General features: G+C 35.2%; 6 protein-coding genes and 1 non-coding gene across 7 annotated transcripts; 4 read left to right on the forward strand and 3 right to left on the reverse strand.

Annotated features, from left to right (window-relative positions):
• Positions 1-545: 545 nt before the first annotated feature.
• On the forward strand, positions 546-4,724 carry LOC105172725 (uncharacterized). The gene is made up of 7 exons (XM_011094277.3): positions 546-913; positions 1,282-1,339; positions 1,656-1,736; positions 2,040-2,075; positions 2,164-2,403; positions 2,492-2,633; positions 3,551-4,724. The coding sequence occupies exons 1-7, from the start codon at positions 735-737 to the stop codon at positions 4,027-4,029; spliced, it is 1,215 nt and encodes a 404-aa protein (XP_011092579.1). The 5' UTR covers positions 546-734; the 3' UTR covers positions 4,030-4,724.
• A 132-nt stretch (positions 4,725-4,856) lies between these two features.
• On the forward strand, positions 4,857-8,040 carry LOC105172726 (B3 domain-containing protein Os01g0234100). The gene is given in 8 exon segments (XM_011094278.3): positions 4,857-5,194; positions 5,296-5,376; positions 6,121-6,155; positions 6,266-6,428; positions 6,502-6,708; positions 6,894-6,984; positions 7,073-7,797; positions 7,799-8,040. Coding segments are annotated over 8 exon segments (1,407 nt in total). The 5' UTR covers positions 4,857-5,134; the 3' UTR covers positions 7,844-8,040.
• Positions 8,041-8,106: 66 nt separating this feature from the next.
• LOC105172723 (uncharacterized) lies at positions 8,107-8,947 on the reverse strand. Its single transcript, XM_011094275.3, has one exon. The coding sequence runs from the start codon at positions 8,807-8,809 to the stop codon at positions 8,372-8,374; it is 438 nt and encodes a 145-aa protein (XP_011092577.1). The 5' UTR covers positions 8,810-8,947; the 3' UTR covers positions 8,107-8,371.
• A 2,572-nt stretch (positions 8,948-11,519) lies between these two features.
• On the forward strand, positions 11,520-11,592 carry TRNAR-CCU (transfer RNA arginine (anticodon CCU)). The gene has a single exon. It is a non-coding gene; the product is annotated as a tRNA-Arg (tRNA).
• Positions 11,593-11,637: 45 nt separating this feature from the next.
• LOC105172722 (EKC/KEOPS complex subunit tprkb-like protein) lies at positions 11,638-13,590 on the forward strand. The gene is made up of 6 exons (XM_011094274.3): positions 11,638-11,834; positions 12,512-12,578; positions 12,663-12,785; positions 12,866-12,949; positions 13,064-13,150; positions 13,282-13,590. The coding sequence occupies exons 1-6, from the start codon at positions 11,767-11,769 to the stop codon at positions 13,366-13,368; spliced, it is 516 nt and encodes a 171-aa protein (XP_011092576.1). The 5' UTR covers positions 11,638-11,766; the 3' UTR covers positions 13,369-13,590.
• A 1,631-nt stretch (positions 13,591-15,221) lies between these two features.
• On the reverse strand, positions 15,222-16,237 carry LOC105172721 (ethylene-responsive transcription factor ERF109-like). Its single transcript, XM_011094273.3, has one exon. The coding sequence runs from the start codon at positions 16,172-16,174 to the stop codon at positions 15,374-15,376; it is 801 nt and encodes a 266-aa protein (XP_011092575.2). The 5' UTR covers positions 16,175-16,237; the 3' UTR covers positions 15,222-15,373.
• Positions 16,238-18,959: 2,722 nt separating this feature from the next.
• LOC105172720 (ceramide synthase LOH2) lies at positions 18,960-22,671 on the reverse strand. Its single transcript, XM_011094272.3, has 6 exons — positions 22,326-22,671; positions 20,517-20,725; positions 19,943-20,098; positions 19,668-19,853; positions 19,401-19,579; positions 18,960-19,225 (listed from the first exon to the last, which is right to left on the reverse strand). The coding sequence occupies exons 1-6, from the start codon at positions 22,440-22,442 to the stop codon at positions 19,209-19,211; spliced, it is 864 nt and encodes a 287-aa protein (XP_011092574.1). The 5' UTR covers positions 22,443-22,671; the 3' UTR covers positions 18,960-19,208.
• Between the last annotated feature and the right edge of the window lie 1,253 nt (positions 22,672-23,924).

A 23,924-nucleotide genomic window follows, 5' to 3' on the forward strand; every position in this document is an offset into this window, starting at 1 on the left:
ACTTATTGTAGATCAAACAAATTTTTTCTAACTAAACTACCCTTATAACGGTAAAGATATATTTTCTCACATGCATTAATTCATGAAGATATAGAAGAGAAATTTGATCACAAAAAATTATATTTTACCTACCATAAGTTAGTAATAAATTAATCTTGAGTAAATATATACTTTTATCCCTTTTTTTAATATCTATAAATTCGCTGAATTCTGATTAACATATGAATTTATTTATTAAATGGAAGTATACTAGATATAATTTTTTAAATTATATAAAATGTATATAATTACACCATTTTTCAGCCCATAAATAAATGAGATGAGACGCCAATCCTCATCATGGTTTATTAAAACCACAATTGCCACTCGTGACCCAAAATACGGCCTAAAATGTGGGCCCACAAGCTGAGGTCCAATGGACATCGTTATGATGATTTGGGCTGATCCACCAAACGTGAAGCCCAAAATGGACTCAAATGTTTAAGCTACATCTACTGCCCGTACGGCGCAGGATAGTCGAGTGCATCTATTTATAATACGCTCAAGGTGCGCATCGTCTGAGGTGGAACGTACTATGCCGCTACCAAGAACTCTTAGTCACATATTTCTCTCTCCATTTTCTCTTTACCTCACCCCTTCACTCCAACGGTCACAAACAAAACCCCTCATTTGTTCCCAAATTCATTTAGAAATTCTGATAAATTGACTGGGAAGCGCGGCGAGCTTTTGCCACGATGAGCGGCGGTGGGAGGTTCTATTGGGTGCGGTGTCACGGAGAAGAGTTTAAAGCGAAAGGAGTAATCGTGCTCTTCGTTTGGGTTTCCATTAGCGAAGCTCAATTGACGGATTTTGTTGGAATCTATTCTTCCCTGGGTTGGAACTCGCTTGTTTGCCGCTCTGATTATCTCAATCCGTACGCTCTTCTCGCTGTAATTTAAAGTTTTGTTTTATTGTGGTGATTGTAGTCGTAAGTGAAGTTCAGTAGAGAATTATGGCTTATTTGACTGCACGTTGTGGTTTATGTGGGTGCTGAGAAAAGATAAATGTTGAATAGCTACATCTCGATTACAGAAGAAACTAGAGCTATACTCCTTGACCGGTGAATATAAGTGGAGAAACAAAGTTGATTATCTTGACAAGTTGAAAGAACAGAAGTGGTCCTTTTGATATTTTTTCTTAGATTTTCATTAAACTTGGTGTTTCGATTTAGCCTATAATTCTGAATAGCAAATTCCTCATTATGAACGACGTACCAAGAGTCAGTCAGCTATTTTTCTGCAGATTCTTTCCAGAGAGGGCTACATCACTTGCTTTTGCTGTCCTTGGTGAACTTGTTAAGGTCAGTCTTATCTCAATGTTTCTGTAACAGAAAATTTGCAGATTGAATGAGAAGCATATATTTGAAGTGTTTTCCTTTAAGTCAAGAATTTGTGATGCTATGTCCATTATAAAGGTTGCTTGAAAAGCAATGTGAATTATCCAACAAGCATTTCTGTCCGACGTTTTCTGGGGTTTGGAGAACCCTGTTGGCTTCCTGGCTATGAGTTAGTGAAAAGATAACCACCATGTGGAGAGCTTGTATTTGTTAGATGCATTTTGACTCCGCAGATTTCTTATAAAACTTGCTGTTTATTCTGTGTGTTTTACATGTACAGGAGCTTAGAGGTGGACTATGCCCTGTAGTGCTTGCAACTTTTGCTGGTGGTTCTAAAGCTTGCATGTATAAGGTTTTCCAGGTAAAGTGAATGGATTTGCGTTTCCATGGTTGATGCACATTGACATAGATCTAGTTCGTGCATTGGTACTTTGTTTCTAAGACCATTCCTTTTGGAATTTTCAATGTACTTATTTAAATTAGGCCCTGGGCTGGTCTCTTTGAGTCCGTTCTCTTTTATGTATTCTAGAAAAGACAGAAGAAATCCTCCATTTTAGACATACTTGGAGCAAATTCGAATATAGCAGTATAGTTAAAAAAATGTACGCATTGCTTACTTTGGCGTGTCATGTTGACATTTTTTTTCTTTTCCAAATTTAAGCAGATTATTGAAGGATGTTCTGAAGTGGAGTTTGATATGGTAATTTGTCCTTGAACTTTAATAAATGAATTGTTGTTGGTGGATTGGTAAACCTTCTTTTTAGTTGCCCTTTTGTTGTTTCATGAAGGAGGACAGTAGATTGGTGGCAAGCTGCATCTCAGGCCAGATCTACGATTCTGATCCCATAGAATTCACTAGTGACTTGGGTGCCCGGTTTGCTTTGCACCGCTCCATCCTCAAAATGCCTGGCACATCAAAGCTTGTATCATTGTTTGCAAAAGGTGTTACTTCGAGCTTGGATGCTTTATTCCTCACCAGGTTTGGATCCCAACGTGCAGAGTACTGGCAAACACTTCATTCCTCAGTTGTAAGTTCCAGCTGACCTGTGATTTCCCAAATTATATACTTACATTTGTTGTTTTGACCCTCCTATTCCTTTGATTTTTTACCTGTAGGGTTTGGGTGCCCCCTTTCTCATTTTATGCTCTGAAAATGATGATGTGGCTCCTTTTTCAACTCTATGTAAATTTGCTCAGCATTTACAGGATGTGGGGGGTAATGTAAAGGTTGTGATTAGGAGTGCCTCTGCCCATCCAGGTCAGTTTGTATTCAGTTTCATTCTCCTCATTATGTGAACTGATTTGGATCTGTATAACTTATGGCAAGTTTTTGTCAAGATGATATATGATTTCTTAAGAGCTACCTGCCGTATGAATGATTTGTTGGGTCTACTATTTGCTACAGCTCGGTAATTTGTAAGTTCTTTTTTATGGTCATTATCACTAAGGAACTCTAACTAAATTGCATATTTTGGATAACAACCGAAGCATCAATCCTGAAGCAAATTAGTTCATTCTCAAGAAATCCTTATTGAAGGCATGAACTGACTTAAGTAGTATACCCTGATATGGATATAGAACTAGTTTAGAGTTATCCAGTATATCTTGCTTTTGCTTTGGTTTCCACTTCCTGAGAGTACATACAAGGAAATTGCCAGCATTCCGGTATTCTTCAGCTTGCCTTTGTTCTCATATGATATTGATTTTTAATTTATTTCATTGCGTTTTACACTAGCATAGTCATTTGAGTTGTCCCTTGTCTGGGGTGTCTGAAGTGTAGAGAAAGGGACTTCTTTAGGAGCATCCACATATCTACAAGCTACATTTTCTGGTGTTACTTATTTTTGTTTCGGTGCAGGAATCATAGAATATTTAATATCATGGTTCATTTTATACTTTTTTATACTCCTTTTTGAGCATTTTATGCTTTCATGAATCATGAATCTACCTCTTTGAGCATTTTATTTGTTGACGGCCTTGGAAAGAAACATATCATTTAAATAATATTTTTGTTCTGCCGTTTGATGATCTCCGGACATGCCACTTAGATTAAATTTATTCTGGCACCTAACACTGCTAGTTATGTCTTTGGCTTGTTCAACATATGAATCTCGACGGCTATTCTCAGGACTACTTCCCCCATATTTCAATTTGGTCTTTCTTTCCCTGTTACAGGTCTTGACAGGCATCAAGCTGTAAAGTACACCGCTGCAATAACTGAGTTGCTTGAGCAGGCAGTTTCAGTTTTCTCTGCAAAAATTCAGAAACTTGGGGAAACATCTCGCATGGACGGTGTGAATGATGAAATCTCAGACTTAATTTGTGACCTCCAGAATGCAGCAGTTGACTCAAATCAAAGTTTCAGAAGAGTTGCAGTTTGTCCAAATGACCATTTTTTCCTGCCAAGTTCATCAGAGTATCGAGACAGCAGAGAATTTGGATCCCCACAGGAGCGGAAAGAGAGGTCACCTCATCGCTCAAGCCCTCGTATGAGTACAAACACTGTTCTTGGGCAAATACTTTTTGATGTATGTGTTCCAAAGAATGTTGAAGGATGGGATATTAAGTTCTCGGGCTCCTTGAACGGTGAACCATTTGCTTCTATTCGTAGACGGTCACCCTTTACTGGCATTAAGCATAGGTCAAGATTATGAGAACTTTTGAGGCAACCTATGATGGTTCACTTGCAGATTCTCAATTTCGCACGAACATAATTGTATAGAGGGAATATAGCACAAAACCAAGTTTTAGCTTTAACCACAGGAATCCCGAGGAAAATTCAGGTATTATGGCTTTATATTATATGCCAGGTGATTTTGATGGAATTGCAGCTTACCTTAGCTTACCACAAAGCTTGACCTCGTTGCTCAGAATGTACATAGTACTTTAAGCCTCAGAAGTCAGAACTGGTCTTAGTCGATGCACCCCTCCCCTCTTCATTCGACTGTGTTATGGAGTCCGGTCCATCCAAGAAATTCCCTACAGGTACTTGTGATGTGCTCAAATGTAAAAGGTCACCTGTGTCGCCTTGCTGTACATGGGGTTTACGCATTATTACTGGATCCATATGTTGGAAGTCATCATCTCCTTATTGAGTTTGCTCACAATGCTGTACTGTGATAGCAGGAGGTGATACGTCCACATTAATGTATAATCTAGTCTGTAAAATACCAAAAGTGTAAGCAATGTTGAATGTTTGTCTTCAATGTTCACCTGCCAGTGATTGTAATTAGAATTATGTAATAATGTTTGGTTGAATGCTTCTACCACCCTGCGACCATTCTGGAAAGGTACTAAACATGTATGTGAATATTAATTTTTACTTAAATTATGTAAATATTTTTTATTACATGTAAACACAATCACAAGTAAAATATTTGAACTAAGACATGCAGAAGTGGAAGTGGCGGGGTCACATTGGAAAAAGTGAAAAATCCTCTTTTCATACTACCTACGCAATGATGCCACCTAGTACAGCTAGATTGTAGCAACAGATGAATATTAATTCAAATTCAAATATATGAACGGGTTTTATGTTTTTGTCTGGAGCAGAGGACTTATGAAGAGAGTTTTTAGCTGTGTTGCCATCTCCGAGGAACTAGAAACATGGTCTGACAATCTTGTCAAATCCCCATGATTTCAATTCTTATAACTTTCCATAACTCTGCAGATTTTTGAACTCAACGGTCGATACTTACTATGATAGAATGCGCTCCTCTACGTCTCTCCTGTGAGAACTGAGAAGCAAAGACAAGAACTATGGCCATCGCTCGGATCAGTAGTTCCAATCGAAGCCCTGTTTCTTCTTCCAAATCCAAGGTTACTCTCTCTCTCTCTCTCTCTCCCTCTCTCTCTAGAAAAATGCTAATTTTGACATATTTTATGCTATAAAAAAATGGGTGTTTGCTCAATGTTAACAGCTTAAGCAGAAGCTGGCATGGGAGTTTAAGAGAAAGCTGGTAAAGCAGAGGCTAATGAGTCTTGACAACAATTACAAGGATGTGAGGATCTTCATTATTACAAGAATCTTCATTTATATTAGTTTTCCATGTTATGTATGACTCACAGTAATCCCTTGTTTTTAATTTTTCAACTATCCCTTTATCTCTGTTTTCTGGGGGTGGATTGCTACTTGCTATTTGACCATTTGTAGTTGTCCGAAGGATAAATTTAAATAATAAGGGCTAATTACACTGAAACGCCTTTGAAAATGCGAAATTACACAGTCCTCAAAAAAGTTTTGAAATTACGATTGCGCTCCCTACGAAAAATCTCCTTTTACGCCTGTCATCTGTTAGGATTTGGATGAAAAATAATGACAATAGCAATAGAAATTACATAAATTTTTAATCCCCCCCTACTTAATAATGGATAAATAAGCGTGTGTGTGTGTGTGTGTGTTTAGGTGTTTGCTGCGTGAAGAAATGTTTTGGTTGGATCTAGACAAAGTTGTTGGCCAGTCACATTTTGCTGAAAACATGCTTTATATTTGGTTACCTTATGTGATGAAGAGAGAGGCAGTTTTAGGCCATTTGGTGTAAGTTGTGTATGTTACCAAGACATCATTTGTTCACTTCATTTTTTTGTCATGTTGTTCAAATCAAGGTTTTAAGTGGGACAATCCCTTCTACATTATTACCACGCCTTTTTGCCCCTTGATGACTTCCGTCAATCATATTTATTCTGTTGCTGTACTGCTAATTCTTGGATCAGCTTTTGACAAATTCGTTTAAATACTCGAGCAGGGAGAATCCGTAATTAATGCAAGACCTATTACATGGTAAGCTACTAAGCTTAATGTTATAAATTCTTACAAAGATTATCTTCCACGAGGAAGTGGTTCTCATAACTGTATTTGTTTTCTTGTACAATTTTTCTCTGTTCTTACAGTCATCCACCCAAGGTGGAGACAACTAGTGATCATCATAGCCGTGACAGTGTCACAACCTCAGCTATGGAGAGAGCAAAAGAGGTCCAAGCAAATCTGTCCCCACATTTTCCTAGTTTTTTGAAACTTATGCTCAGATCACACGTCTCTGGTGGATTCTGGCTGGTGAGTTGATGTTGTATGCACGCTCTGGAAATGAGGGAAGAACTTCTCAATACCAGCTTTCTTTACATTACAGGGTTTGCCGAAAAAGTTCTGTGATGGCCATCTACCGAAGGGTGATGAAATGATGGTTTTGGTTGATGAAAATGAAGAAGAGTACCATGTAAAGTACTTGGTGCATAAAACGGGACTAAGCGGTGGATGGAGAGGTTTCTCCATTGAACACAAATTGCTCGAGGGCGATGTTGTGGTTTTTCAACTGATCAAGCCATGCAAGTTTAAGGTAATTTATACCTTTAGTCTCAATCTTATTATATCCTTGTTTTTGTTTGTTTCCATTTTTGTTGTTGGAAGTTCATATGAGTGTGAGAGGTAAGAGGTGATCGGTGTAAGCGTTCCAAGTTTCAAGCATTTCATCTTGTGTGTTGAAAAGTTTTCGTTGACTGTCTGCTGGTTTGTTTTATTAAGCTGTACATTGTGAGAGCAAGAAGATTATCGGAAGTTGATGGGGCTATTACCCTTCTAAACCTAGATTTTCAAACCGGGCCAATCAACGCAGGTTTGTGATTCCACATTGCAGTGTTTACTTATATTATTTCTCAGACACCCAAGAAAGGGATCTTACAATTTCACTGAAAATAATGTAGTGAAAATGGAAGAAAAACTGGAAGAAAATGCAGGGATTAGTGAAACAGCCGCGGAGAAATATATGGAGCCTCTTGCAGTGGATAATAGCCAAAAGAATGATGGTGGATCAATTCCTATGAATCAGCCTGCTCCAGATCAATCTGGTGATGGTGGCGAAAGTTTCGGTCCAGAAATCATGGATGGCATCAAGTTTGCAGAGTCTCTTCTCAGTTTCAAAGACGTAGGGTGCTTTGAAGATTTCAACATTCACGTCGACGGCCTAGTTCTCGACTCTGAGCTACCAATGCATCTCAGAACAAAGTACTATGAGCTCTGCCGCAGCCAAAGCTCGTTTCTTCACGAGAAAGTTATCCCGGGCCTTAACAGTAAGTTGGCTGCTGGTATGATCTTAGAGACGATCAACATAGCTGATGCTATCCGAGTGGCTAATCCTAACATGGGTTCTAATCACTTTGAAAGTTGGGACAAAACTCTGAAAGCTTTTGATGATTTAGGAATGACGGTTGGTTTTTTACGTGCGCGGATACATAAACTAGTAAGTCTTTCTTGTGAATCCCAAACTGTTATTGAACTGAAGAGAACTGAGAGAGCTGCAGCAGAGGATGAGATGAGAAGCCTCAACGAGAAACTTTCGAACATTAGATTGTTGATAGAAAAACTAGATTCCGAGATTGCTGCCCTTAAAGTGAAAAATGAGGAGCTTGGTTTTTTGTTTAAGGAGGTCGCTGGTGCTCCATGGTGAGAGCTCTCTCATTCGTCAGTTAGCTTAGATAGTTGTCCTCGTGGACATCGCAAAGTTAATAGCAATACAAATTTCTGACGATGTAATGTTTTCTTTTGTTCGTCCCAAAGATTGGTAGGACAACCCAAATGCAGAAACAGTACTAGGCTGTATATCTTTTGTGAATTTGTTATGTAGTCTATCTGCTGACAAGGTTTATGAGCATATATTTTTGGTTCCTTGAAATATGTCTGGTTTCTTGTATTTGGACAAGAAATGCGACCCACTTAGAACAGGAATATTTAAACCGAGTTAATACAACCCAGGTTCAATTTTTTTCTTACAATGTCAAGCCAAGACCGAACTACTGAATCAGAAAGATTTTACATTGTACACAGGTTAATAGTTGAGGAAGAGGGATCAAAAACAACAACTGACTTTCACTCTACATTAGTCCAAACCTGAAATCAATATTCTCTAACATCAACAGCAGCAGCAACAACATAAAAAATCTTCCTCCCCAACCCCAATGAATATACACCAAAATCAACTAATTCTCACTGGCTATCCCCTCACCTTAAGCCATTTCCGGGATCTTCATTTCATCGATTCTTTCTAAACCTCCATCGCTATTCTTACCCGCTTTCTTAGGTACAATACTATGTGATCTCTTTAGTCCTAATCGCTCCCTCCACCGCCCCGTACTTTTAGCTAACCTCGACGGTCCAATCTCCTCGCAATCATCGTCTCCAGCAAGAAGCTGATCTCTGAGAGTGGGAGTTTTTACGCAGTTCCCTCTCGAGGGCAGCATCTTTCCCTTGCAGAAAAGCTCATCAGCAGAAATCATAGTGTAACTAGGGACAGAAAACTCAAAGTCTGAGGATGCAGGTGCTTCTCTGTAGCTGTTTTCTAGGTTGATGGGGTGTTGAGGATCAGCAAAATCATTTGAGAATGAGATTCTTGGACCCATGTTGTTGTAGAGGCTGTCGTTGCTAAACATGTTTAAGCATTCCATTGGGATTACAAGGAAGCTAGAAGTTAAGGGTATTGATGTTTGTGTTTTCTTCTTCTTTTGGTCTGGTCTTGGAGTTCACATGCAATGTGCTGAGTCCTTATATAGGATAGGAGGTAGAACTTCATGCTTCATCATTTTGATGCACAAAAAATGTCACATTCCATAAAACTCTTGCTCACTTTAGACCCACCAATATTTTAAAATTTAAGTACACTTTTCATTACATCAAACATTGCAAGCAGAATTACACTTAAACCTCATTCGAAAATGCGAAATTATAGTTACACTCCTTCTAAAATTTTTCTTTTACTCCCGACCCCCTTCAGATATGGTTAATTCGATGGAATAAAATTACATATTTTTTCAATTTTGTCTCTCATTTAACATTCTCCATGAATATTTTTGTACTTATAAAGAGATAATGTAATATATATATATATATATATATGGAGTGAGGTTAAAATCATTATATTTTCTTTTCCCTTTAACTACACAATTATTACATGTGAATGTTAAAATGAGGGGTCCACCGAAATTTATGTAATTATTTTGTTAATATCAACATTTTTCATCCAAACTCTAACGAAAGGGAATCAAGTGTAAATAGTGAATTTTCAAAGGGGTACAAGTATAATTTTTGAACTTCTTTGAAAGAAGTGTAATTTCTCATTTTCAAATGAGGTCCACGTATAATTCACCTTAATACATTTACAATAAACTCAATTATTCTGGTAACAGTAACTCCATCGACATATTAAGAATTTTGGCACAAATTTTTATTAGATCAAACATTTTAAACAAATTACTGCCAAATTATAATATATTTATAAATAATTTTAAGTCTTTAACGAGATCGAAATTCGTGATATTCAAATAAAAAATGAATGAATTTAATCACTAGATCAAGGCAAAGCTAGTGAAATGCATGCTTGATACAAAAACAAGGGAGCAGCCTTTAATCAAAGACTATTTGACTTAATGAAGACAAGATGACCTCAATTATCGCGTTCTTTCGGTGTGGGAAAAGTGAATGCTGCCTATATAATAATCCTCATCAGATCTATTATCATTTTGAATATTATCCTATACTCAAAATTTAACCTTTTATGTTTTCACATTCATGTGCTTTCACCCCAATAAATATTGTTTTCTTCATAACTTATTCCTATATCATGTGGAAAAAACAAAAAGATTCACTGTTACTTTAACCCCCTCCCCCAACAAAAAGGACATAAATTTCTCGTACAACTCAGAGAGTTATAATTGATCCGAGTCGAGATCGTCGATGACTTAGATACCTCTTCATTTGGAGATCTATGTCAGATGGGTTCATTTTCAATCCTCAATTTAGCTGATGGATTAATCTGCAGTACAAATCGTTAAGTATGTTGAGGCAACACTCTACTAGAACCTTTTGATAATTAAATTAGTTCACTTAAAATTATAGTGGAGGCTGCAGAGCTAGACCTCTTAACTAATCAGACCGCCTGACTTGAGTAAACAAGTCGAGGATTCTTGTCCCATCTCATAATTCTTATTATTTTGGAGGGTAAATATGTTTCTCGAGGGATTTTTTAACAAACCCCATCAACTCTATTCCTTTTATTACAAAAAATTTGGATGGATTCAATTTCGATTACTGTTAGGATATTATGCCCTCAAATCATACGTAAGATATACATACAAATTATACATTAACGCATTGATAGATGAAATCGGGACTATAATAATTTTAATTAAAAGTGATCTGTTTTTACCAACTGATCCAACAAACATAAATAGATAAATCGTGTAGCTCAAAGTGAGGAAAACTCCAATGGCATAGGCACATGGGAGCTAATAATAGAAACACAAAATCTAGGCACTGAATTTTGACAAAAGCAATTAAAAATACAAAGTGTGATGGGAAAGATTCCCATTTGAATAGATAGATGGGCAGAACTGGAGGTCACATGGTTGATCTTCCCACTTTGCTCTGGATTAGTAGTCAAAATGTGCTGATTCCCTATACTTATACTCACTGAAGCTGCTAAAAAGTTTGAACTACACATAAAGAAGGGCATAAAAAGGTGGAGGAGACTTAGGACTCTGTTTCTTTTGGTCTCCCATCTACTCAACACACTTTGTCTTTTACTCACTATTCCTATGTTATCTGCTGCTCTTGTTCTCCTCCACCATTTTTGCTATATTATTATTACATCAAGCTATTGTTTTGTGCAAGTGGTTTAGTACACTGTATATATGCTGCTTATATTTACGACACTTCTCCATCATTGTAGTATTATTTTGTGGATAAGTTAGTTTCTGGGTCAGAGATCGTGATGACCAAAATAGTTTGATTCAAAAGTTTTAAAAACTAAAAAAATGAACAGATTTACTAGGAGGTCTCAAGCTAAAACCTTTTATACTTTAGTCAGGTGCAGGATCGAGGGAAATAATCCTCTTAATCAAAATGATGTGTTTTGGCCCAAAATAGTTATAGGTACTTATAGGACAAAATTGTTGTACTTGTAGTGTCCCACATGTTGTGATTTCAATATTCCTAGTGTTGGAAAATTGACGATTATGGGTACGTGAATTCTTGTCTTATTTGACATTTTGAAGTCTTATTTGAGGCAACTTTATCTTTGTGAAAGCTCTTCGTACTAGGTTTCTATCTTAACCTTTATGTCCATTTTTTGATAATAAAGTCGATAGGTGACAGCAAACAGCGCCTGTAGCTCAGTGGATAGAGCGTCTGTTTCCTAAGCAGAAAGTCGTAGGTTCGACCCCTACCTGGCGCGATTAATTTATATTGTTTTTTCCCCGTAGATAGATTTTTCCTCTTTAATTTTGTTTCCAGCACTAAACCCTAGTTTCCATATTCGCCGTACACGCACCCTCAATTCCCAAATTTCTTTAATAGAAACTCGATTAATTTATTTTTGCTTGCTTCAGTTCAATTCCGGCAAGCAGATATGAAGACATTCGACGTCGGCGGTGCCACTCTATCTCTTGCTCTCTTCGCCGATGTCACCAACTCCAAGTACGCTTCTCTTCTTTTCTGTCAACGTCTGTCCATTGCAATTGCAGAATTGTCACTTTAAGTTTTTTTTTTTTTTTTTTCCTTTCTCTCACTTTCTGTTTCTTTTGGAAATATTGAATAAATTTTGCTTATTCGCGAAGAAATATATTGCTGCTGTACTTGGTAATTGAAGATGCCATTTCATGTTTATTTTTACTTGCTGGCAATTTGAAAGTTTCAGTTCATTGGATGAGAAAATTAAAAGTTGTGGTAGAATACATTTGTTTCCAGAATTATGGGTTTGCGGTTTTGGTTTAATTTCTGAACTTCTACTTGTTCCTATGATTCAAGGTCTTACCTGAAAGTATTCAGAAACTATGATAATTCTCATAATACCAGCTGAATTTGATTGAATTTGCTATTTGCTGCTTCTGTTTTTCTTGGGATGACGAGTCTTGTTTCCAGCGTTGCGCGTTTGGATTGCCAATCCAGCAGTAATCAAATTTTGTACCACGATGGAGACTATCCTCATCATATGGCTAAGAAACCGTGTGATGCAATGAAACAAAGTTGTTTCTGTTTCAGCTATGAAACTGTGTCATTCATATACTCCTTGTGCTGCATGTCCGTTTTGGCAGTGAACATCTCACTGTTATGGCTTGACGGAAATCTTTAAAGCTCACAGTGTTTGTATGCAGAGAACTTCTGGATTTGATGCAAGCGGGAACTTTGGAACCAGAAGTAGCATTTCTCAATGCTTCACTAGTAAGTGGAAGGCGTTATGAAATTAACTCGTCCTCATTTTTGTAGTTTTGGTTCCCTGATATTTATCACTTGCAATTGAGATAGATACCAGATGTTTTCCCTGTTCTTGCTTCTGCATATAAGACGCATGTAGCTAAGTCACGAGAGTCGTTGACGACCCGCACTCTTCATTCAGAGATTGTTTACAATTACTCGGGCTCTAAACATGTAAGAAAGGTTTTTTTTCCTCATCGATCATCCTTTGTGTATTTTGTACTTGAGTTATATCTTTCTACTGCTTGTACCAGATATCAGAGTCCTTAAAAAGGTGCGGCATATCTGACAGCACGAGTTACATTCTTGTAGCTCGTTTTGGTGCTTCCTCTGATGAGGTGAGACTGTTGCATTCATGAATTATGAATTTGCCATCTCCCATCACTTTTTGAGCTTTTCTTTGCTTCACATAAAAGACTGATAAGGAAAATAACTTCACTGTTGTGCCCCAGATGACAGTCATAAAGGGACTTGTCAAGGGGACTGAGATGGGGTTGGAGGAATTGGCAGGGCGAGCTGATCAATCCCAGATACAGAAGGTTTGTTCTACTCTCTCTCTCTCTCTCGCTCCCTCCGTTGATATGTGTGTGCAGTGCTAATTTTATAGTAACATGTTGTATTCTACATTGGTGATTGATCGGAGTATTTATGTTTGTTTTGGATCCACCAGCACTATAAAATATCAGCGTTGGAGTTGGGGATATCTTCAGTATCAGATGCCATAACATGCAGGATTGCTGCACGCGATGCGTTGTGAGGAGAAAATCTGCATCTGCTGTATAATTTTGTACCATGATTTTCCCTTTATTGGATTGATGTCTGCTGAAACTTAGGAGATGAAGATGCCACTTAAAACCATGTTCTTTCGGAGTGACCTTAATCTAATTTATCTAGGAACTTCATTCATAGAAGTTGTCACAAAAATGCATTTTGAAAGAATACTTGCACAATATGATTCCACATTTCCTTTGTTTTTCAACCATCTCTTTTATATATTCATCTTTTTTGAAGAAAAAGGGACAGATTTGATTATTATCATGATGAAATTATAGTACGAACTCTTATATGTCAATTACTTTGGTCTGAACTAATCAATCTTCATTTATATTAATGGAGACTCACATACTTATTCTCAATCAATTATTACATCCATTGGTAAAGCAATCTTTACATCAATTTAAAGAACTAAATATATAAATCTTTCATAAGAAAATCTATCCTTATGATTGAACCAACATAATAGGAAATTGTAGTCTAAATCAAAGTTTAGTTAGATTAAAAGTAATTGCATGACAAATGTATCAGTGCAACATTTTTAAAAAGAAAATGATTAAGCACATAGTAAATATATTTACATATATTATTTAATTGAGTCCATTTCCATTAATCAAATTGATGGGAATAAGAATTTTTTTGGGGCAAAATGTTTATTTATGCACTGCATCTTGATGTGCAAGGGCAAAACATAGTGTGACATCACAAATCTGAGTCAGTAGACCCCAAAAACTTGCCATCAAACTAATCAAAGAAGAAAAGAATGTAGCTGGCATCAACCTGCAGGCTGCAGCTTTGATATGACTCAAAAACAAAACACGGTTGATTTTAAAAGCGCACTGACATGAATTGAAAGCCTCATCATCATTATTACCAGTAAAGTCGTGTGGGGGAATAATATTTGATTGAATCACATGTTAAATATGCGAGTGTTGGTTGACTCAATTAGACACGTTCAAGTCCAAACTTAGGAATATACCTCTTTAACGTTATCCATATCAGGTGAAGCCAATGGACCCCATTTAGGAAGAATTTTTATACTTATCTTTTTTGCTTTTTTTAATTCTAATTTCCTTTTTGGCCGACATAAAAGTTTGTATACAATATTCAATAAGTTCAGACTTTCTTTCTTTTCTTACGTAATTTTATATAATCTTAATGTGTTGTCTCTTAACTTGTGGGAGCAAATTATTACTTTAATAGTAGAAAAGTAGTTTTAGAAGTACTTTGGAAAACTATGAAAAGTGTGAGAATATGAGTTTCGAATTTAGATTCACAATCAAATAATCAATAAGGTTGAATACTTAAAAAGATTTATAGTTGAAGAACGGCTATCCCAATACTTTAAATCTAGATTAGATAATCTGAATTAATCATATAACTAATATTTTATCTATATTTATCTATCCCTCGATATTATATTTTGTACCGCTAATTTTTCTGTTATTAATTATGTATCGTCCTAACAATTTCAAATAAAAATTCATAAAAGTGTAGTTATATTTCCCCCTATAACATTCTTGTATGTCCCATAAACTGCAATTTACAGGCAACATCATCTTATCTAACTCTTCTTCTTTTGGTACATCTCTCTCTCTCTTAAGTAAAAGTATACTGAGGACTAACTACAAAAGAGAGAGCAACTCAAATTTGAACTCAAAATTTTTCAAAAAAGAGCAGCCCCTGTAACTGTAATTAATAATGCACCACATTATTATTATTAAGGATAATTATACTCCCATCTCTTGAGATTTGGTTTAGTACATATAAATTTTTCATAGTTTAAAAAATTATATGTAACACTCCAGAGGTTTGATTTCGTTTAACATATAAGTGTCCCGTTAGTAAAAAATTCATTAAATTTGTTAGACGTAAGCAAACCTCAAAAATGCTAGATATAATTTTTCAGACTATAAAAAATTTACGTGTAATTACACCAAACGTGAATAAAAGTGTAATTATCCTCTTTCTTCTTCATCTTCTTCTTATTATACATGAACATGAACACTCCCGCCATTAGCAGAGTCCGCTGAATCCCCACTGAACCCCGTCATCCCCATCCACTCTTCAATCTCATTTTCTCCCATCATCATCTCCCATAAATCCTTCTCGTTATTGCTGTTACTCGTCGACCCAATTTCCGACGCTCCTTCATTTTCATGCAGTCTCTTCTTCCGCAGTTCAGTCCGATTAGTCCCCACATTTTCCTGATGCTGAAGCCCCACCGGCGCCGCCAGTGTGGTGTAGTCGGCGAAGGGGAAATTGAGCTTAGCTCTAGGACCGCGGAACTCAATCGCCGCTCTATCGTAAGCACGCGCTGCATCCTCCGCCGTCTCAAAGGTCCCGAGCCAAACACGCTGGGCCCTGCGCGGGTCCCTTATCTCCGCCGCCCATTTCCCCCACGGCCGCTGCCTCACACCCCTGTAATTCTTCTTTTTCCTCTTCTTCGCGGCCGGCGGACCACTGCTGCTACTGTTATTAATACTCTTTTCCTCCTCAAAGAAATTACAGCCCAAACACCCCTTTATCCTGCAAAACCCGCAAGTCTCCATCTCTTGAGAAACAGATAAAAACCTGTCAGAAGCGGCAGCCCCAGCGGAGGAGGAGCGTAGTGAATGCGACCAAATATCAAAGTCATGGGTGGCAGTCCCTGCTATGACAGTCTCTAAGGCAGCCACCATGATGGAAACTTCGTCTTCACAGCTTAGCCGGGGCGGACGGTGGTCCATGGAGCTGCTGCTGCTGCTGTTCCTGTCTTCTTGCTTGGTTCTTTTACTTGACCCGTGCATGTGTTCCGACTGTAAGAGCTGACTATGTGAAGAAATTGTTTTGAAGCCTAATAGGGTCAAACATATATATATGTATATATAAAAGTAAATGTAGGAGTCTGAAACACTACTTTTACACGGGGTAGTTTGATCTGGTCGTAGTAGAGTAGAGAGAAGCTGGCAGTGTTGGAACGTGGGGAATTGATGGTGATGAATTGTGGTGTAAGAATGATGAGGTGGCAGTGTGAGTTCATGTTCACACGGTTGCATCACTTTTGACTGTCAAATTGTAGACGGTGGGGAAAAGGGTCAAAGAGATTTATGAAAATGAAAAGTGAAGAGAATGGGGCAATGGCTGGTGGGTTTATGATAAGATGAGAGAGCAATGGGGTTGTGGGTTTTATTTTTCTCACTTCAGACAACAATGTCCACTCCTACACTCCACTTAAATTCACTTCATGTCCCAACTTTCTATTTTTTACTATTTTTATTTTGAAATGGCTATCATTTTGTATTCAATTCTAAGATTTTTATATTTTTTAAGATAAATTGTATAATACTCTCCTTTTATTTGATAAAAATAGTGTGAAAATCCCCTATATTAATTTAATAGGCAAAAACCTCTTATATTTTGTAAAATACACCACAAAATCCCATCTCTATTAAAAACAAATGGAGAGTCGCTTTCATACGCCTTTTAGAGGATTACTTTTAAGTATGTAAATGTTTATTTTGTCCCTTTTCTTTCATATTTAAATATATTTTAAATTAATCTACTTATGTTATTTTATTTATATATCTTATTATATATTTAATTAATTAAATTATTTATTGAGTCCAAATACATTACAATAAATTATATTTATTATGAATAGTATTAATTTAAATATAGAACAACTAAACAGTATACAAAATTAAAATTTTTAATTTAAAAAACACAATACAAATTTAATATTCTAAAATTATTATAAATTAAAAATTCATATAAAATATAAAAATCACTTATAATAATTATATATTATTAATTAAATTAAATTAGTATTAATAAAATATATTTTAATAAATTTTATTTTTATAAGATATACTAATTAAATATCAAAATACCAACAAATTATATTAATTATTTTAAATTATATTATTTATTATAAAATTCTTTAAAATATTTTTATTTTTACAACATAGATTTCTTATTCTTCTTCTCCGCATGGGACGACGTCGCTTGGATTTGGCCGCCGTCCCTTCCGGAAGGGGGCGGCAGAATGGGGGCGCACAAGGTCGTCCCCTTTTGTACGCCGTTGCCCAGACTATTTTGGGCCGTCGCCACCCATTATATATATAGAGAGAATATAGTATATATATATATATATTATAATATATATATATTCTAGTGTATATATAACTAACTATATAAATAAAAAAAAAATATTTTAAATATTTAAAATTTGAGTTGTTTATTTCTAATTATTGAGATCAATGGTTGATATAAGAAAAGTATAATCGGTAATTTAGAATAAAATTTAACACCGTTAAACTTACTTAATGGAATGGGAGAGTATGCAATATTTTAAAAAATAAAAGGAGTTTTTGCTTAATTTTTTAACGCATGGAGCTTTTAGCTAAATTTTAAAAACATAGGGGGACTTTACGCAATTTCTCCTATTCTTTATAGTAGAAAATTTAGGGAGTGTTTGCAAACACTTCTATTTTTAGAGAAATGATATTTGTAAAAAAAGTTAAAAGTGGATAGTGTCTGTAAAAAAAAAGTAAAAAATAGATAAAAATTAAATTCGATAGTGTTTGAAAAAAGATCACTTCTAAAATCAACAAAATTGGTTAAAGACCAATTTTGTCCTTATGTGTTAAAAAAGATACTTTCTTTTGCTTATTATTTCACTTGTTTGTCAATAGTAATTATTTTTTAGCAAAAAACAACAAATTATATTTGATTAATATGTTTCATATTTATTTTTTAAAAATATTACAAAAAGAATTGTTAATTCAAATAATAATATATGACCAGAATAATATAATAATATGTGACCGGAATAATATAATTTGATGATATAGCAAATAAAATATAAAAAATTTAAAATATTAAACATGTGAAAGTGTAAATTTGATTATTGTTAAATTATTCAAATTATCTGAAAACACCAATATCAACTTTCAATATATAATTTTAAAAATAAATTAAAAACAATAAAGTTGAATTAAGATTATAATAATAGCAGTAAAATAATCAAAATAAAATTGAATTTATTTACAAAAAAGTCAAATCAACTAAAAGCATTCCCAAAATGCTTATAACTTTTGGCCTAAAGGCTTTTTTTTTTTTTATAGTAATTTTAGAAGTAGAAGCCGACATCTCAAACACTTTTAAGAGTCAGAACCTAAAAAGTATTTTACTGAAACTCTCGCAAACACCCTCATAATATGATTTTTTTTTAAAAAAAAAGAGTCAAAGAGAGGGGAAACGGGAAGAAAAAGGTTAAAGTAAAAAATAAAAGAAGAAATTAAAGAAAAAGAGAGCGAGAAGATTGAATCGAAGGTAAGCAGTTCCGATTTGAAAAAATGTGTATGATAGAGCCGAATCAAACGAATCACATTGCAAGTGTGTGATTCATCACTTTTTTTAAATTTTATACGTCAATCATATGACAAATGTAATATACTTACTATATAATTAATTTAAATTTGATCAAACCCCACGTTTTCTAGTTACATTCCCATGTCTTGGAAAGAACAGCTACGCTGTCGGAACCGAAAAGTTGGGAAGAGGATGAACAACTCTGAAAATAGTAAAAGGTTGTGGTTAAATCATGCTTTCATTTCCTGGAAGCTAATAGCAATAAAAGTTATACAAGCAAAGCACCTACAAATTGTACACCTGACATTCCTTCGAAACATGAGTGCTACAAATATCTAATTATTTCTTCCTTTTACAACAATGCAAAAATCAACTAACATTTGGCAGACAAACCTACAACACCTTGCAGTGTCCAAAGATACTTCGCGAGCGGGCTAAACGTACTTCTCCAAATAGTGTGGTTTCCAACTAATCATCGTCAGAATCTGTGAAGGGATTGAGAAGTGTAAGTAGAGATTGATGTAAAGGCGAAACGATCTGAAAATTTGACCTGATAATAAATTTAAGAACCTAAGAAGTTCATAAAGGTTTCTTATTTGTGAAACGTTTTCATTATAGTAGGAAGACGATGGACTTGACTTGAAGCTAACTAATGCTGACCTGATCGAATATCTTCCCCAACTTTTCCTCTATTTTTGAGCTGTCTTGTGATCATCGAGGAAATGAGAATCCACCAGTAAATGTGAAAAACAAGCAGGGTCAGTAACATTGTGTTGTAGAGGTAGTATAAGGTAGCCAAGTATGTGTCTGACAAGATCAAGACTGCGCATGAGTAGAAACTGAGGAAAAGCAGCCAACAATATGATTAGAGGAAGGGAAAATGTGTAATATCTGAAAGAGCTCACGGAGGATTATTTATGAACCAACCTTGACGACCTTATGATCCAAAATGGAAAGATTATGAGCCGTAGTACAAGCCATGATACGGCAAACAAACCAAAGCACACACTAGCTCCCACCTCTTTCCCAGAGTATTTGAAAACTTTAGCAGCTTCGAGGAACACATCACTAGCATCATGCAATGCAAGAACTACTGCTCCTATCCGAAAGAATCTAATGCACAGTACATCCAAGTAAATGTTGTAACAATGATCTTAATTATATTCAGCAACCATAAGCAGTAGATGGAGCAATAAAAATACCTCGTAATGTATGATAAAGATATTAGGATCACAGTGACAATATGATGTGACATCATAACAGAGAAATCCTTCCGCCGCGTTTCCCAGGTAAGCAGGGCCGCAATGCTATAGCCGTAAAACCCACATTGGCACATGTAGAAAAGTTTTACGGGAAGCCTGAAACATCAAGTAAATGCTAATTCAGGTACTGCACAACCCAAACAGAGTGGATACATTGTAAAACATGCAAATGGTGAAGTTCGTGCAGCCCCATGGGCACATGAGAGAAAATATATAGAAGAATATTCCTCAACATTAGGAAGGATCGAAAGAGCTTCTGAACATAGTTAGAGCAGCATCCATGAGAAGCAGCTGGCATGCTGCATCACAAACCTCTCAAAATAATTAAAGTAATTCTAGATTAACAGTCATAGTGGAAAATGTTTCAGGCCCACATGGGCAAAGAACTCTCTAAAATGTAAAAGAGTAACAGGCAAAGATTCACAATTGACTACATCTGTCCTTACTAGAGAATATGAACAATAAGATCCATGAGCTTATTCCAAGGAGACCTTTAGTAAGATATAGAACTTACTTCAATTCTTGATCAGGCCATCCTGTGAAGTATGCCTCTATATCACTAAACCATGGTTCTGGGTAGATATTTGTCAAGATGCAAAACTCAGCAGTACCATAGTATGTAAGCTTCCACATTGACTCTGAACATTTTGCTATTTTTGCCCTCGTCTCCTCATTAAGTTTGAGGTGATTGCTACCTCCACTCAACAACCAGATCGCAAGCCTCTGGAATAGATGGAATCAATTGTCAGAAAGGAAAAGATTTCCAGATAGTGACAACATATTTCCAATTATCTTCACTTCTTTTAACGGACTTTTCTATAAAATTAACCTAAACATTTATCCCGTAGAAGAATGTATCAAATGAAGTTTCAGACTGGACACTTAAGCAATGAAGAAAGGTTCAATGTAGATCCAATTACAACATATTTACATTCAAATAGTTACTTGGATAACTAGTTATCTGGTATTATTGGAATATAGTCTCCAATTCAGATTGCTTTATCCTCGTAAAAGATACTATAAAACCAGTAGATAGCCATACTTCATTTGGATCAAATTTAATATAAATTAGAGATTTATCTAGGCATTAGGTATTCAGCATCATACTTTTTTCTTTTAACTCAAGAAACACACTGTATGAACTATATTTTACAAGATCAGGGGCTGAAATACATAGTTTTTTTTTTATTTCTAGAAAGACTAGAAAAGCAACGGAGAAAGTAAACTCAGGACTCTTTCCAAATTCAAACAATTTCATTACTTAAGAGTAAGAGTAGACAAAGCATTACTTACTTGTGCTAACCCACTCTTGATGATCAAGAACACAGCAAAGTATGCCAGGGTTTTTCTCCAAATTTAGTGTATCATAATTTAGACAAGACAAATTGAAGTAGTTATACTTCTCCAAACAGTATTCATTAAATGTAACAATATTAACCAGAGTTGGAATGGGAGTAATCAGATATGGGACAATCTACAAACACAACCAACTGCTCTTAAAACAATACTCGCTCTTAAAAAATCAAAACAATTGAGATTTGCATGTTGGTTTTATTCACATCCTGGGAAAAGAATGAAACCGTAACCTTTTCTACATGCTTGATCAATATGAGATTTTCATATCAGAGATTCACATCTAATCTGAATCAGGATACAAAAAGAGTGCTCCAGTCAAAGATGATATACATATTTGTCATACACCAATATTCCAATGGCAGGCGCCAATAATTCAACCAACTTTTGGAACTGCATTAAAGCAAACCATTTCCCAACCAACGCCGCAGCTAGTGCTTGAGCAATTACTTGAATCAGTCTTGAAAACTTAGATAGTGGCTAGTTGCTAAGGCCAATTGTTTGATAATCAAAATCCATAAATCAACTACCTCACTTCTTTTATTAATTTATTCAAAACGCAGCATTATATGCACAATGGAACTTCTCAGTTCACCAATTAACAGAGTCATCATTACTTCCATGTATCTAGCAAATCGCACAAGCTCCCTACTATTGCTCAACTTAGATCGAAAAACCTGCTTCAATTAAATCATGTTTTATATTGCTCAATCACCTCAGTGTGACTCTTACTATATATGTGTAACGACTTCATCAATGGATAAATCACTATCCAGGTGTATTGTAGAGAAGAAAAACTCACCATCTCCCAAATTACAGCTCAAAATGAATCGCAAAAAATGGTAAATTAAACAACACCAAAGATACACCACCAAAATGCATTCGACACATCACCATGCATCCGACTACCAGAAAACATCAAAAACCAAAAAAAAAAAAAAAAACTAACTCTCCGCAGAAAAAAGCTTACGCGAAAGATGAATCTGTCGAGAATGAACCTTGCAGCAACGAACGCAAAAGCGAAGTAGATAGCGAGGAAGAAATGCGAAGCGGAAGGGACGTCATTCTGCGTCCAGATCGGATCCATCAAATGATTCTCAAACGACAGCGCATCAATCAACCGACGTTTGAAATATTCACCTACCGATCGATGTGATCAATCGTCAACTCATGCCAGATCACATGCATTTAGTGTGTAGAAAGTGAAGCAATTCGCATAGTTCCGAAGAAGAAAATCTCAGAAAATTTGAAGCGCGAAATAGCGGAGAAGATAAAAGAGAGAGGAAAGAGAATTGAAGGAGTAGAGTGAATTGAGGGAGTTCTCGTTATGCATGTGGAAGTGCCTCATACTGGGTTGGACCCCACCGCGACCCTCCGCTTGGTGGCCCCCGCGTTACCCTAAATTAACCATCTTTTCTTTCTTTTTTTTTTTAAACAAGTAAATTAATCATCTTATTTTATTATTACTATTTTGTTTTTATACAATTAGTATTTAATAAATATAATATACTTTTCATGCTATTAATTTAAATTTGATTATTCGACTCCAACTAAAAAAAATCTTATATTATTACTATTATAATTATTATTTTGATTAATTTACATGTATAACTTAGGGATCATAATACCGTCATTCTCTGAAATTTGGTGTAATTTCACAAATCTTTTCTATTTTAAGAAATTATATGTAGTACCTTAATGTTTGTTTCAATCTAAGAAATAGATTCATCTATTAGTAAAAACTCATCGGATACGATGATATTAGTAAAAAAGTTGAATGTTAAGTTTATACACGGGTGCTTATTGCAAGTCAAGGGAATCTTTTCTAAGCAAACTACCCTTATACCATTTCAACGCTAATGCATATGAATATGTATATCATCACTCATATAAGGTATATTTTTTATGAACTTTGATTAACGCAAAGATCTATTTATAATAAAGAAACTATTATCAATTGTACTACAAATAATTTTTTAAATCATAGAAGATCTCAATATAAATTATACCAAATCTCATGAAAATATAATATAATTGTCCCTATAACTAATATGAAATTATAATAGGTTCTCATGAAAAAAAACATAAATAAACAAACAAACTATTGTTAAGAATTAGGTCATATATCCATTTCAATCCAAAAAAACTAAATGAAGTCTTATTTGAGTGTTATATCCCCATATAATTAGATATTAATTCTTGACGATACTAAATCCACTACAGATCTTCATTGACAAACACGGCGCAAGCTTAATCTTAATGCCGCCCCTGCTTTCCATTTTGTGATAACTAGTTGCGGTGGCACATCGCTTCTATGTTTTAAAATATGTTATAAATAAGAATAAAATATATAAATCAACATATACAAAAAAAAAAAACTTAATATATTATCGGCACGATGAATAAATTGGTGTAGTGGTATTAAAATAACGATATCACTTTTGAAAAAAGAAAAAAAAAATTAATTACAATTCATTTTAAAATTATCTAATTAGGAGTATAAATAAAAAAAAATTAATAGCACAGTATAAATAATCGCTAGTTGTGAGTAAAAATGAAACTTTTTTTT

The sequence above is a fragment of the Sesamum indicum genome, linkage group LG10, assembly GCF_026168435.1.
Source record: "Sesamum indicum cultivar Baizhima isolate 11 linkage group LG10, ASM2616843v1, whole genome shotgun sequence".
Lineage (NCBI taxonomy): Eukaryota > Viridiplantae > Streptophyta > Magnoliopsida > Lamiales > Pedaliaceae > Sesamum > Sesamum indicum.

Coding starts and splice junctions, on each gene's coding strand:
- LOC105172723 (XM_011094275.3), bottom strand. CDS start 8,809: ATGGAATGCTTAAACATGTTTAGCAACGACAGCCTCTACAACAACATG.
- LOC105172721 (XM_011094273.3), bottom strand. CDS start 16,174: ATGCACGGGTCAAGTAAAAGAACCAAGCAAGAAGACAGGAACAGCAGC.
- LOC105172725 (XM_011094277.3), top strand. CDS start 735: ATGAGCGGCGGTGGGAGGTTCTATTGGGTGCGGTGTCACGGAGAAGAG. Junction 1,340..1,655: donor TCCTTGGTGAACTTGTTAAG/GTCAGTCTTATC, acceptor TTACATGTACAG/GAGCTTAGAGGTGGACTATG. Junction 2,404..2,491: donor AAACACTTCATTCCTCAGTT/GTAAGTTCCAGC, acceptor TTTTACCTGTAG/GGTTTGGGTGCCCCCTTTCT.
- LOC105172722 (XM_011094274.3), top strand. CDS start 11,767: ATGAAGACATTCGACGTCGGCGGTGCCACTCTATCTCTTGCTCTCTTC. Junction 11,835..12,511: donor GCCGATGTCACCAACTCCAA/GTACGCTTCTCT, acceptor GTTTGTATGCAG/AGAACTTCTGGATTTGATGC. Junction 13,151..13,281: donor ATCAATCCCAGATACAGAAG/GTTTGTTCTACT, acceptor TGGATCCACCAG/CACTATAAAATATCAGCGTT.
- LOC105172720 (XM_011094272.3), bottom strand. CDS start 22,442: ATGGATCCGATCTGGACGCAGAATGACGTCCCTTCCGCTTCGCATTTC. Junction 20,726..22,325: donor TCGACAGATTCATCTTTCGC/GTAAGCTTTTTT, acceptor CATCTATTCCAG/AGGCTTGCGATCTGGTTGTT. Junction 19,854..19,942: donor TCTTTATCATACATTACGAG/GTATTTTTATTG, acceptor ACTGTGCATTAG/ATTCTTTCGGATAGGAGCAG.